This window comes from Thermobia domestica, chromosome 16 (genome assembly GCF_964235325.1).
Source record: "Thermobia domestica chromosome 16, izTheDome1.hap1.1, whole genome shotgun sequence".
NCBI lineage: Eukaryota > Metazoa > Arthropoda > Insecta > Zygentoma > Lepismatidae > Thermobia > Thermobia domestica.
The window spans coordinates 101072591-101086989 of NC_137469.1; the positions used below are offsets into that span (position 1 = coordinate 101072591).

At 34.6% G+C, this 14399-nt stretch overlaps 2 protein-coding genes across 5 annotated transcripts in view; both read left to right on the plus strand.

Moving 5' to 3' along the window:
* The first annotated feature begins 2581 nt into the window (after positions 1-2581).
* BBIP1 (BBSome interacting protein 1) lies at positions 2582-7842 on the plus strand. 4 transcript variants are annotated; one of them, XM_081742829.1, is made up of 2 exons: positions 2582-2718; positions 7546-7842. In XM_081742829.1, the coding sequence occupies exon 2, from the start codon at positions 7555-7557 to the stop codon at positions 7774-7776; it is 222 nt and encodes a 73-aa protein (XP_081598955.1). In that variant the 5' UTR covers positions 2582-2718; positions 7546-7554; the 3' UTR covers positions 7777-7842. The 4 variants fall into 4 exon arrangements, with proteins under 4 accessions (XP_081598955.1, XP_081598953.1, XP_081598956.1 ...); XM_081742827.1 differs by lacking the exon at positions 2582-2718 and adding an exon at positions 2727-2924; XM_081742830.1 differs by lacking the exon at positions 2582-2718 and adding an exon at positions 2727-2901.
* A 101-nt stretch (positions 7843-7943) lies between these two features.
* LOC145673279 (LMBR1 domain-containing protein 2 homolog) overlaps positions 7944-14399 on the plus strand; it is a 54388-nt gene continuing 47932 nt past the window's right edge. The window contains exon 1 of the mRNA XM_081742826.1: positions 7944-8117. Within this exon, the coding sequence (XP_081598952.1) occupies positions 7944-8117 (174 nt within the window). The remainder of the gene's footprint in view (positions 8118-14399) is intronic.

Below are 14399 nucleotides of genomic sequence, written 5' to 3' on the forward strand. Positions count from 1 at the left end.
GCTTATGGATTGGGTGGCATAAGCACAGTAAAAAGATATGTCGTCAAGAGTGCTCCGCCTTCTTATAAACAGTGTCCTCGCCTAGTGCTTCAGTTCAATGATCACAGCTAAGGGTTGCGAAATGTCTTCATAAATTGAAATGCATATTATCCAAGTTCAAGCGCCTAGGCTTTTGTTTCCATTGGTGCAGGGACGGGAGCGAATACTAAGAAAAGACTGGCGGTACAAATGGAATTTTTGATCATTTCTTTTGGAAATTTTAAGTTCCTAATGTCAGTGGCCCACAATCGCTGCCCACTGCTTAATGCTCACTTTGTTAATGCCTTCATTTGTTAACATTTTCGTTTGTATCTTGAGTCGAATAACCGTGGGACGTAAAACTTAAAGATTTGATTTCCATCCTGAGTTGTTTCGTTTTATTTATTTATTTATAATGATGTGTATTTTCACTTCTCAATAGTACTTTGTTTTTCATGCAATAGTAATGGCTAACGATAAAAACCAAGTGAGCATTTATCGGAAAATAAAGCTACGAAACTTGAAAGAATATTCTATAAGAGGTAAGCGAAAGCTGTGAAAAAGTTTCTTTCGACTTCTAAACAAAATTTAGAAAGTGATAATCATGTAAATGTTGAGGTGGGAGAGGTGCCAATGCCAGTTACTGTTAACGAAAGGTTTGCAGGTCGACAAACTTTTGAAACTGTAAGTTTATTTTACTTGATTGCAGTAAATTAATTATTAAATTAAAATGGAACGGATACGGCCTCTTCGGTTACGGGTCTGAGATAAATTTAATGTATTTAAAAATGTAATCGAATACAATTTGTTTTCACGCAGTATATGCGTATGCAACTCGAAAAGGTATCTGTAGTCGAAGTCGAAAACATAATCTAAAAGTCATTAGGATTATAAGTAACATTTTCTTTACAGAACTCACACTATCAATCACAACAGCATATACATATGCTCGTTATATTATAACAATGTAACAATCATTATCAATCCATTCTCTAGTATTGTATTTAGATGGAGCAATGTTTTTAAACATTTGGTAATAGTCCTAATGCAAAGTAGAGTTTTAGTTACTTGTATTCAGTGATGCATCGACGAAAGTGGTCAGAAAGTCTGGATCCCCTAGAATTTTTAATTTTTAAGAAAATTTGCAAAATTTCAGGTTGCAAATGCACAAAGTTATTATGTACATTTTGTAGCCTACTCCGAAAAATCTTCTGACCCAAAAAAGAAATCTTGTGTGCGCCACCGCTTGTGGTTACATTATGTTACTAATTGCCTGATTTCGATCTCTATGTTGAAAAGACACATGAAAGGACTGAATTGTTTTAAAAGCCTAAGGGGTCCTGAAAAGAATTTTTGCTTTGGGACCTGATTTTCAATTCCGCCAACTGGATCTAAGACAAGTTAAATATCGATTAAGGCACACACTTTTGTCATTTGTTGTTAATTGAACAAGTTCAGCTAAAATTAATAAAGAATTATTTGAGATCGACTATATCTTAAGAACGATTAAATGAACTAGCTTTGATGGCTATTGAAAATGACATACTCAATGAAATGGGTACGGATGCAATAATAAGAGATTTTGCCAAATTGAAAGCCACAAAAGTGTCTTATAACATGAACTTTCCAGTAACAAAGTAAATGAGAGGCTAATTATCATAATCTCACTAGAAAATGTTATGTAAATATGCTTTTAATCAAGTATAAGAGCATACTTCTTTGTCAAAACCAAATTTGGTTAATGTTAGACTTGAAGCTTATGAGTTTTATTCTATTTTGACTTTTATGTTTCGATTTTACTTGTCAAAATGTATTTTACAAGGTGTATATTTTAGTTGTCTTGTGGTTATTTAATTAAAAAATGCTTTTAATTATTAAAATTGGAACTTTGCTCAGTATTCATTCACAGTCAGTTATAATTTCGCCATTTTTCGTTAATATGTACAGGAACAGGGAGACTGCAGATATTCAAGAAATTTGCAATTGCAAAAATTATTTGAAGAATTTTTGTCCATTACAACCTTCTACTCTTCTGTTATGACTTAGGTGGGGATGTTTGCTTACAGTTAAGAAATGTCTAGAGCCGGCCCTGATCCGCACTGATCACATATACAAATATTTACTCTAATGGTCATCTCTACATTCTTACAAGTGGGGGCACGGTGACTCAGTAGTAGAGCGTTTATTTCCGGTGTTTGGGGTCCCTGGTTCGATCCCAGCTCGCGCCATGTGGACTTTGTGATGGACAAACACCGTGCTCGTGGGTTTTCTTGGGGTTCTCCCGTTTCCTCCCACTTTCTTCATTCACCATTTCACTCATATCTCATTATCACCGTCTCCTTTGGCCTAACCGGCATAACAGTGGGACGTTAAACTTAAAGATTTCATTTCATTTTTTTTCATTCTTAGAAGTAAACAGATGTGAGGTTGGATACATTCTGAAATGGCTTGTTTTAGCGCAACGCAATATTTGCGATAAACGTATTAGCTGTTTCTGTGAAACTTTGTATGTTTTCCATGCGTTCCTGTACGTACAATTTTGGGAACACTGGTACAGAAGGACTTAATGTTTGCTACTAAATTCTAGTGTTATTTTAGGCTGGGCAGACAAGAACAAAAATGGAGGAAGTGCCCATTTCCAATGATAGTCTTAGATTTGTACACAGTCTATGTCTAAATGTCGTCGTAGGCTCATATGAGGTAAGACAGATTGTTATGCAAAGTAGGAAGTTTTATGACCAATTATGTAAACAAATTTCTGTTGTATTATGTGATTTAGTTCACTATAGTGTGCTTTATACATTTTAAAGAAAAGATTAGCTGTTTGCATGAAGAACAAATGAATTCTTGTATTATGGTAAATCCTGATGTACCAGAAGGAATGTAAGATTCGTCAGATACTTTTGGTTCGTATTTAGTTAATGTTATCATTTACTGTTCTTTACACTAAATTAACCTTTACTAAGAGATTGTTATGAACCTTTTTTCCTATTTAATCTGGTTTGGATTTTGTGTTTCTATTGTTAGGCAAATTTACAAATGTATTATATTAAAATTTTAATATTTTCCGTTATAAGAACGTATTGATTAATTTAAATTTATATTCCTTTGATGTTCTATAATCTATTAGTTCATGTATAAGAATTATTAAACAGTGATTCTTAAAAACAGAAATAGTACTATTTTGTTTAATAGAAATAGAGGAAGAAAAATTTGGTACTGTAATCTGTTAACAACAAGTTCTAAAACTCGTATTTTGTTTCTTATTTAACGTATATAATCCACAGATTACTTTATATAACGAACTGTGCTGTGTAATTTGTTACTGGATCCCTGTTACGTAATACCTTTTAAAACATGAACGTCACATAACATACATACCTTCCTGAACCAAGTCTATTGGAATAGTGTTACTCAGTGGTAAATTAATCTGCCTTGTCTTGATACACGTACGGAGAAGGACTTAGTCGTAGCCCATGTAATGAAGTAAAGAGTCGAGTGCTAATATACCACCCATGTTTGGCATTTGTCGGCTTTTGGGGGCCAGCATTTTTTGGTAAAAATTGTGCCATTACCCGAGCAGACGGTTCTATCAAATTTTGATAGATCTTTACATTAGGTTAGAGCTTTCAGATTATTTGTACCAAAATTTTGACAGATTTCTTATATTTTTATGTCAGATTAGACCTTTCAGGTTGGTTGCTAAATTTTGACAGGTTTTCTTACATTTTCAGGTTAGGTTAGAGCTTCTGAAATACCGGAAACATTTCTCTTTCGTACCTTTAAAACAATTTTGCTGCTTACTAAATTTTGACTTCAATATACCCTGCACTGAGAAAAATTACGTATATTCACACTCCCATTCCTTCACGAAAAAAGTTTCACATTGTATCTTACCTATAAATTTTCTATTTGGTAGAACCATCTGCTCAAGTGAAACCAAAATTGTTAATATTTTGTTAAATATTGGCTAATTTTGGTTAGCTTAGGCTTGGTTTGGTATTTCACGGTAACTTAAATTTGTACTTACCTTCACGGCTCTGCATCATTTCCGACTCCTTGATTGCACACACTGCGTTTCTATTCTATTTTCTTCACAGATTATTCACGTCTATTACCTTTCCGTAACATGAACTCATTCCTCCTGTAAACATTTTTTTTTAAATCTATTTTTTGCCTCCCAAAATCCTACATAACTCCGTATTTTTATAAAATTTTACATTCATCTTCCCATTCCATCTTAATTATGTAGTGTTTAGTGGCGAGTAACGTAATTTTTGTAATTAACAAAATATCAGATTTAACTTTAAGAAAATAGAATCTACCTATTTCATTTTTCCACCGAATTTGGTCTAACGTAACAAATGAAAAGCATCGTGTTAGGCTTTGTAGTTTATGTCTCCGGCAGGGTACTAAAACAGAGCCCACATCCCCATTGAATTATAATAAAGAAAGTGACCAATCCGTCTACTTACCCACCTTCACTCGCTATCGCTCGCTCGGCATTACTATGTGAATTAGATATTAAACTGATAAAGAAAGGAACCAACCTCGCTACTAACCCACCTTCACCTATGTGTGCGGGCCAACATTCTAGAACCTTCCCTTTATTTCTTGCTCGGTGAGGAGTGTATTGCCGTTTCGGATTGACTTGTAGCGAAGCAGTTACTTTATAACTGAAGTGTTGGTAAAAATACCCATGTAACTTTATGCGAACGTGTAAGCAACACCCATGCTTAGGCCTATCAAATACCACAGTGATATTCAAATAGCTATTTAAGCTACAAAGTCGAAGTTTCACTAATAAAATAAAATTGAAATGCCTTTGAAGGAAGGTCAGCGTCAAAAGAGGTGGTTTCTACTAGCGTTTTACAGTAGTATATGCAAAGGAATACTTGATCACTATGATATGATATGAAATGTTAAACATTTCAAAACTAAATTCTAAGTAATTAATAAATTCTTTATCTATAAACTTGGAAAATACGTAATTCCGTCTTTAAAATAATTGCCAAACACTAAAGTCCTCTATCTTTCACAAATCATCGTATCATATAAGTTCGTGCACTAACAAATATGGTTAAAAAAATTCACAAATACTGTACATATAATTTCACCACAAATAAAAAGAAATCCAAAACTACTATGCTTTCTAAAGTCGGGAGCAGTTGCAACAAAACACACAGAGAGAGAGAGAGAGAGAGAGAGAGAGAGAGAGAGAGAGAGAGAGAGAGAGACACACACACACATACACACACACACACACACACACACACACACAAAAAAAAAAAAAAAACGTAATTAATCTTAAATTAAGCACAAATTCTACCAATCATCTATTCCCTACCTAAATAGTCTCAAGGTATATACCTCTTTCATATTTGTCAATGCCTAATCATAAATCAATGCTTTAAAAAATTCAACAAACACAAATAAAACATAAAAATTGCACACATTAAAACATTCCCCCAAAATTCTATTTCTTTCATTTCAACAACAACAAGATTCATAAATCCTAATATACTAATTATCAGTATCTAAGTTTATGTAAAGATTAGTTGTTACTATAATGACAATCCCTCTCGCATACATCCCGTTCTATGTAGATCATAAATAAAACAACGTAACCGCAATATTATATAAATTACGAAAGCTCTTTTAAAGTGACAGTGACTGCGAATAGTATGCTCCCTCGCCCATGTTTCTATAATTTTCTCACCTTCATCCGCTTTCTCTTGTGCTACATTCTCCGGCAGATTATGCAAATATTCGTGTAGTAAGGTCGTTAATAAAAGTACGAGTTTTTATGGCTTCGGAAGTTTTTTTTTTTTTTTTAAATAACTAATATATATCAACTTATTGTTAGAGTGTGTGCGTCAAATAAAGGGAGAGTGTCAAAGAAGTTCATTTGCAACTGTAATTTATTGTCCAGGAAATGAATTTTGTGTATAGCCATATGCGTCGACCTATTGTGAGTCTATTCGCAAAGTACAGGAAAAATGTAGCCTAAAGTTTCTAATAGAATACGAGCTTTAAGGACATTAGGCAAATTAATTTTATGAGAAATAAATAACAACAGTTTGTGGGTATAACCGCGGTATTAATTTCCACGGATGTTCTAGAAACACACGTTAACACCCGAAACATTAGTTCGCTTTAGTAAGATAAGTGCCCCTGCGTGGCCAAGTACCCAACGCGTGCCCTTCCTGTGGTTCCAGTTCGAACAAATCGGCTTTCCTTGCCGACAAACCCGAATATTGGTTTATATCCCACTTCATATAGTAGATCATATAGCCTTAGTGCTAAAAAGAAAATTAGTCCAGAAAGCTCCTGATGCACCTGTTAAAGACAGAACAACGCAACGCGCTGATCACATTATCGTCTTCGGTTAGACGTAGTTCCGCTAATCGCTAACAGATAGCGTTGGAGTAGGCGTAGGCTCGCAAATAGCTGTCATCTCAGAGATTGTTACTTATAATTAAGACAGTTCGTGTACAATCGACACAAATTTGGATATCTTTTGTTTTCGTCGCGTCGTCGAATCCTTTTCCTTCTGATAAATTTGCAGCAAATTTAACAAACTGTGATCAGATTCATTTGCAAAGAAATTAAACAAAGAGAAATAAGATATATTCACTATTTATTTTCGTTCCGTTGCTTTCGGCGTTTGACTGCCTAGAGGAATAAGATAATTTAAATGTTTGGTTATTTTCTGAAACTGACCTTCGTATTTGCATCTATCGCGACAGGTGGAAGAGAGAAAAAATAAAGAATGTCCTGTAATTGTTTTGTAAACAATTAGCGTGTTGAAATTACAACAATTTAAACATCATAATGTGTGAATGGCATATATATATATATATATATAATACCACAAAATAAGATGATTTTTTCCTATATTTGAGCACTTCCCATAAGTATTGCTAGTCGCGGCTTAGGGCAAAGACTTTCGTCTACTCAAGACTTCACATAGGTTTTTTTAATTTTAATTTTAATTTTTTTTTTTATTTTTTACACAACGGTGGTGCTTTTGCTTCAATATAGTATGTTTGTTATACCATTTACGAAATTATAGTATGAGTCGTTTAACTTAACCATATAGTGTTGAGGGACATATGCAACGTAGAATATTACAGCACTAAATTCCAAAAACTATAGAATCAGGTTTGATTATATTAGTGCATTATCAAAATTATACTATTTTGAAAAAGAAATGTTTATATACAATACATAGTATTGTTACCTAAGTACCGACAAGGAGTATCCTTGGGAAGTATGTGAGTATAGGCTGACAGAAATAGAAATATTATTCAGGTTATTTTTAATTATTCCAAACTGATATTTAGATATTAATTAGTTACTTATGTTACTTATGTAGAAGTGTTTATAATACGGCGTATGATGGTTTTTGCTTCTAAATATATTTATTTTCTTTAATTTGACCACATTCCAATGCAAACGAAGGTGGTCAAGTTAAACAGGTTTGAAGAAATTCAAAAAATTACTTTTTTAAAATTGTTTTTGAAGGTTTGAATAATGCCTGAAGAAGGGAAGCCTGTGTTCAAGGACCTTGTCCCACGCAAAGGTCTGCTACATCAGGAAGATATCTCTCACTTTATTCTTTGCAAGCCCAAGTTGATGCCTTTAAAATCCGTAACGCTAGAAAAGCTGGAGAAGATGCAGAAGGAGGCTCAAGAAAAAGTCAAGGATCAACAGCAACAGGAGGAACAAAGTAGAGAGGATCAACTTATACAGTGAATGCCTGTTATTTTTCTAAAAAATTGACATAATGTTTGAAATATCCAAATGGAATTTTATGTATAAGATTGATAGACTAATTCGTTGTTGACTGTTGAAGAAGAACGTTATTCACTAATTTTAAACACACATTTTATCTGTGACGTCATTAGCAAGGAATTGCCAAAATGACTATTGGCCCATTAGTATCAGAGGTGATCATTACCTTTTTCCTTGCAGCAGGACTTCTATTCAAGTACGGAAATTGGTATAAACATCACGTCATAGTGACAATTTCCGTATTAATAGCGTGGTACTTCTCCTTTCTCATTATTTTCATTCTGCCGCTGGATGTCTCAACAGTAAGTATAAGAGATCAATAGTTAAGAGATTAGATAGTGTTAGTCAGTAATAAAAATGTGTATTCTACTGAGAAATTTCCTAAACTTCTATGGTTGAGTTTTACAGGAGAAGTGAAAGTTATTTAAGGTTGGTTTAAAGGGACAAGTTTTGTCGATAGATGGCAGTACAATCTTCGTATCTCTTCCATGTATTTTTTTACCCTTCACGAAAATTCACGATTTCTGTTACAAATTTCAACCTGCAGACTTCAAATGTTTAGAAAAGTAACTTCATAACCTATTAAAGGGAACAATCCGTGCCGATTTTTTATTTAGAATTTTCTTCATTGTTGAAATGGATATCCAAACCTTTAACAATGGAACTGTTTCAACAATGAAGAAAATTCTAAATAAAAAATCAGCACGGATTGTTCCCTTTAATAGGTTATGAAGTTCCTTCTCTAAAAATTTGAAATCTCTACGTTGAAATTTGTAAAAGAAATTGTAAATTTTCGTGAAAGGTAAAAAATACATGGGAGAAATACGAAGACTGTAGTGAAATCTATCGGCAAAACTTGTCACTTGACACTAACCTTAAATGGGACACCTGTAATTCACTGCAAAAGTATTCAATGTATAGGTATAGGAAAACTTTAAAAATGCCATTTATGTTCTTATATATTGCCTACTGTTGCTTGATAGTGGTAGATTGGGTAGGTTTATCAAAAAACCTTTATATACTTTTTTTTTTTTTTTTTGTCCGTCCGTAAGAAAGAAAAAAAAAAGAACTATTTGTGGGATCAGCAGTAATTTTGGACCGGAAGAAGAGGCTCAAAAGCAAAGAATCGAGTTCGTTGATGGAGGTGATACCTTCATCGGAAGCGACAGAAATCAACCATTTCCGGTTTCAGTGTGGATCTCCATAGAGCAAAAACGGTAATACATAGCGAGAAGCGGTTTCCTGCAATCGATTATGCATCTTAAGAATACATTTCATCTCAATCCTTAACATTCTAGTAAAACCGGAAGTGATAGAAATCGATACCATTTCCGGTTTCAATATTGATCTATTTAGTGCAAGAACTGTAAGAGGTAGCAAGAAGCGTTTATTTTTTAAAAAAATCGATTTAGCGTTCTAAGAACATATACAATCTCATCTCTTAAACTTCTGTTCAAACCGGAAGTGGCAGAATTGAATCACTTACGCTTTTAATGTTGATCAGTACTTAGTAAAAGCGGTAATAGATGGCGAGAAGCTGTTTTCTGTAATCAAGTGTCCTAAGAATATATTCCATCTCATTCTGATATCTACGAAAACTCGAATTGGTTTAAAAAACTACTACCACTTCCGGTTTCAATATTAATTGTGAAAATATCACACTGTACAAACCAAATTCCTTCACGTGATGTACACGTGACACTGCAACTTGTTTAGAGTTGGTGACGTTCAGCATCGAGGCCATATGAGTCGTAGACCTACTTATTAACGTAGAATCCAAACCACATGAGCTCTCGCCGGGAATCGAACCCGAGTTTCCAAACCAATGGCGCGTACCGCTTACAACTACTTAATAATATTAAGATTCCCCGGGGGGGAGGTAATCCTGTTCTAAGTGACCGTTTTGGTCTATTATTATTATTACTGTTTGGTTTTGTTGTTATATGTTTTGTATTTTGTTATTTATTCTTAAAGCTTTTTCACACCTCTATTTTAATTTTTTATATTTGTCCATTGAACTTATATCCAGCCTTTTAGGAATCTTATTTTGATGATTATTTTTGTTTTGGGGGTCTTTCATATGATGAGCATGTGTATGCCATTGAACCTTTCATGACAACGGCAGGTAGCCTCTCCACTGACGTCCTCATTAAACACTCTAGTTAATCAACCGATTTATAGCCTATAATGTTGCAGTGTATGTAAAATGAATTATAACAATGTGGATCGAAATTGCATATTATATTAGTCTTTGTAAATTCAAGATCCTATCTTTTCTTCGAGTTCATTATTCTGCATATTTCAACCCTCTCGGGGGTCTTGAACACTGTCATATTTTCTGTTAGTCGGAAAATATTAATTTGGCTTCCTGTAATATTTTCTTGGTATGTAAAACAGCTAGGCCATTTTGCAGTCACAGTGTTTGCACATACTTTACACGCCAAATGTAAAAAAGTACTCGCCACTGGCTAGCAGGCGAGTGGATTTTTAAGCCCTGTTTATTACAGGGTTCATACACTACCTGGAAAACCTGGAAATCTCAGGGAAATTGATTTTGGAAGAAAAAATCTTGGATAATTCAGGGAAATCAATCAAAAAAAAAAAAAAAAAAAAAAAGGAAATATCAGGGAAATTGAGTTCAATATTTTTGTATGTTTTGAATATATTCAAGTATGAAACAAAAGTATTTTCTTATTAATTCCCTTAGTAGGCTTCTCAACTTAAATTTTATTTATTTTCTTGTGACTCAATATTTAATTGCAATCTTCATTGGGGAGAAGGGTGGCCATTCTTAAATATATAAATATATTATTCTTAAAATTTATGTGTTCTCTTATTGTTAATTTCTTCCACTATACCTGGAAATTGCAAAATTAATACCTGGAAAACCTGGAAAATTCAAGGATATAATATCCTCTTAAACTACCCGTTACATTAGTGGTACTTTTGCTATTAGACTTAAGAAAATTCCAATCCCTTATATATCTTCTTAGAATCCCTAAGTGTATTATACAACCTTTCGTATCAGTAAAGCAATTTAAACGTATATTCAGCATTGTCATTAATATCAAAAATATTATTTTCCCGGTTTTGGAATTCATGATAGAATTCATTTGTACTTTGTACCACTGTGGCGTATTTTTATATGACGTGTATAGCATACAGCGAAATCCTTCTCTGACATTAGGATCGTTATAAACAAAAATTTCTTACCACAATTTTTGTCCTTATAAAATATGTGATCACTTTCTGCTACTAGAGTGAAACTGCATATAGAAACACTGAAAAACATCATTGATGAATCTCTTCTACAATAAAACACCTGCCTTATTCTCTGGGCATGTAAATAAGTGTAATTTCTTCATTATATAGGCTGAATATCGTCAGCCTTGATCACAAAGATAAGATGAGTTTGGTTTGAAAATTTCAGAAGTAGAAGTGAAGATTTTACATCTGCACAGATTTTACACAGATGGTTCCAAGGCTTCTTTTGCCCTTTTCTCAGTGAGTAATATTCTGCTGTACTTAGAGGCGGTTAATTTCCGCCGTAAGCAAAGCAAAAATTTAACCCCTCCCCTATAAGAAAAATGAATGGTAAATGTTTACGTTTTGATTTTGTGTCAGAGGGAAAAGTAAGGAAACCGCTACAGCTTTCTTGTTTATATTCTTTACCAACAAACGGTGTTAGTGGGTTATTAGCTTACCTAACATGTTCCCATTGACGGTGAACAAAAATAAAACCAAATAAATCACTAAGATGAATTGAAACAACAACAATTTTCCAGTTATTATCATTATTATTTTTAGAGCGACTCTGCGTCTTTAGGGGGTTGCCTGTGTGGTAAAAATGCCAGTGGTTATGTGGCCAAACTTATGACAGAATAAATGGACTTTTCAATCTTGAGAATCCTAGAAATCGAATAAAATGAACAACTGTACCGTTATTACCAGGACAAAATTGATGAAATGTTCCTTTTGAAAAAGTGTTACTAGATAGAAAAGTGATTAACCACTATTTGGTGACCTGGCAATATGTACCAATTACGCTTGTAATATTAAAAGTCTAAATTGTAGAAAGATCAGTCTTACACATTGATTAAATACTCTGAAAACTTTAAAAATGTAAATGTAAAAATCGTATCGCTAACATTCACGTGTTTCTTGTAGGACTCATCGAAATTTGAATATATACAGGTATATATATATATATATCGGGTGTTGCAAAATAAGTGTTACAACTCTTGGGAGGTGACTCCTGGCACTGAGACAAGAAAAAAAGTTGTCTTGAACTTTCGGCTATCGGACATAGTTTCGGATCTACAAGGTGCCGAAAGCGTGGGAAAATGACTTTCGGACGCCAATAGTTCGGAAACTATCCAAAGCAAAGAGGGCGGGTAAAAAATTCACTGAAGAAATCATACCTGCTCTATTGAATTTTGCATGTTTCACAATCCTACCATGCACGCGCAAGGGATTCCCCAAAGAAACGTAGGGAGTCCCAGATAATCTGCCAAATGAAAATTGTTCTAAATGGATGTGAATTAATAGGGTTTCTACCAGGTAACAATAAGTTGTTTATATTAAGTCGATGTCTAGAACAAATACAAAATGGCGGACACCTTCATGCCCGTTGTGTGTGATTGCATGGACGAAAAATGCCCAGAAATGCACTCATACTCAGTAAATGTGAGTTCAAAGCGTCGGAAATGTAAGGATTAGCATCAAGAACATGAAAGCCATTGCCAATTCACCAATAATATTCCCTAAAACCGATGCAATATGATGTGCACGGTTGCATACCAATAAGGATGCAACAACAGGCCAATTTGAAATTGTGCAAGGGGACTCACTAAGAAACTGGGTAATCTAAAGGAATATCACTAGTGGGATCGCATGATCGATATTGAAATGTGGCCAATGTGTGTGTTGATATCGATATGTAGCTAATGGACAAATGTCAACATATCCCACTACTGCTGGGACACCGTTCCACGTGCAAAAAATAGGAAAATAACTACTCGGGTTTTGAATCTGAGGCCGTGGGCTCCCAGTAGGATTGGAAACTGCGACCACGCGAGCGCTCTAGCCCTGATTCTGTAGGGAGTCTCACTTTCACCGTATTTATTTCTTTCAGGAGTAACCACTTTGGCAGGCGCTCTTGTACAGTCTCCCGACATGCTTGTGTGTTTTATTTTGTTATTCCTACTGCACAGTTGTAAACAATCAAAGCTTTAAGACGTTTCTTCCTATTTCTGATATCGTTTTATTTTCCATATGTATGATGTTCCAGATGTAGTGTTACATATGCTAAATTGGTTCATTTTCGTCTTTGTCTTGGCATGTGCACTGTGTGTAAGATACGAATTTCTGGAGGTATTTTTCTATATTTCGAGTACGTCATATGTCCCAGAAGACGTAGGATATGATACAAGTTTGTTATTTTCACGTCCTATCAGAATTTGAACCATGGATTAAGAGATTTCTTTTCATGTGTCGACTGTGGGACAATGTCCCAAACAAAGAGGAACATTGATACAATCGTGTTCTAGTTACGTTCTACCAAAAAGTGCACCAGATGTAATAGCAGAATGTACAACGTTATTTTCCTAGTTTTCGCACGTGAGACGGTGTCCCAGCAGTAGTGAGACATGTTGACATTTGCCCATTAGCTACATGTTGATATCAACACACACATTGGCCACATTTCAATATCGATCATGCGATCCCACTAGTGATATTCCTTTAGTTTACCCAGTTTCTTTGTAAGTCCCCTTGCACAATTTCAACTTGACCTCAGTTGTTGCATCCTTATTGGTATGCAACCGTGCACATCATATTGCATCGGTTTTAGGGAATATTATTGGTGAATTGGCAATGGCTTTCATGTTCTTGATGCTATTCTTTACATTTCCGACGCTTTGAAATCACGTTTACTGAGTATGAGTGCATTTCTCGGTGGCTCAGTGGTAGAGCGTTCACCTCCGGTGCTTGGGATCCCTGGTTCGATTCCAGCTCGCACCGTGTGAACTTTGTGGTGGACAAACACCGTGCTCGTGGGTTTTCTCGGGGTTCTCCCGTTTCCTCCCACTTTATTCATTCCACCATTTCATTCATTTCTCATCGCCGTCTCCTTTAGCGTAACCGGCATAACCGTGGGACGTAAAACTCATAGATTTCATTTTCTATTTATCACCACTATTCCCTCCGTGTTCATGAGTTTTTACTGAGCCGGAAATAAATAATAATAATAAAAAAGAGCTAACAATTCCACTAGGTCACTGTATAAGAGGGAAGACATGCGCTTGCACGTGTACATTAGGCAAAAGGAACTCCTTTGTTGTTATTACAGTTCATTACATATTTTGTTTAAGTTCGATGTCTGGTCGGTTGACGGGAGTACAAGACATCATAACTTTTGGGTTCCAAATATACTATCCTTTACAATGTTATTATCTGCGATGAAGGTAGAATACACCAATGTTAAAACTTTGTTTATAATATGTGAGTGAAAAACTTCGTTTATATTAAATATACATCCTATTAAGACAATAAGTAATTTCATTTCATTTTTGAAATTAGAAGTG

Excerpts from the sequence above, each read along its gene's own strand:
- BBIP1 (XM_081742829.1), top strand. The coding sequence starts at position 7,555 with ATGCCTGAAGAAGGGAAGCCTGTGTTCAAGGACCTTGTCCCACGCAAA.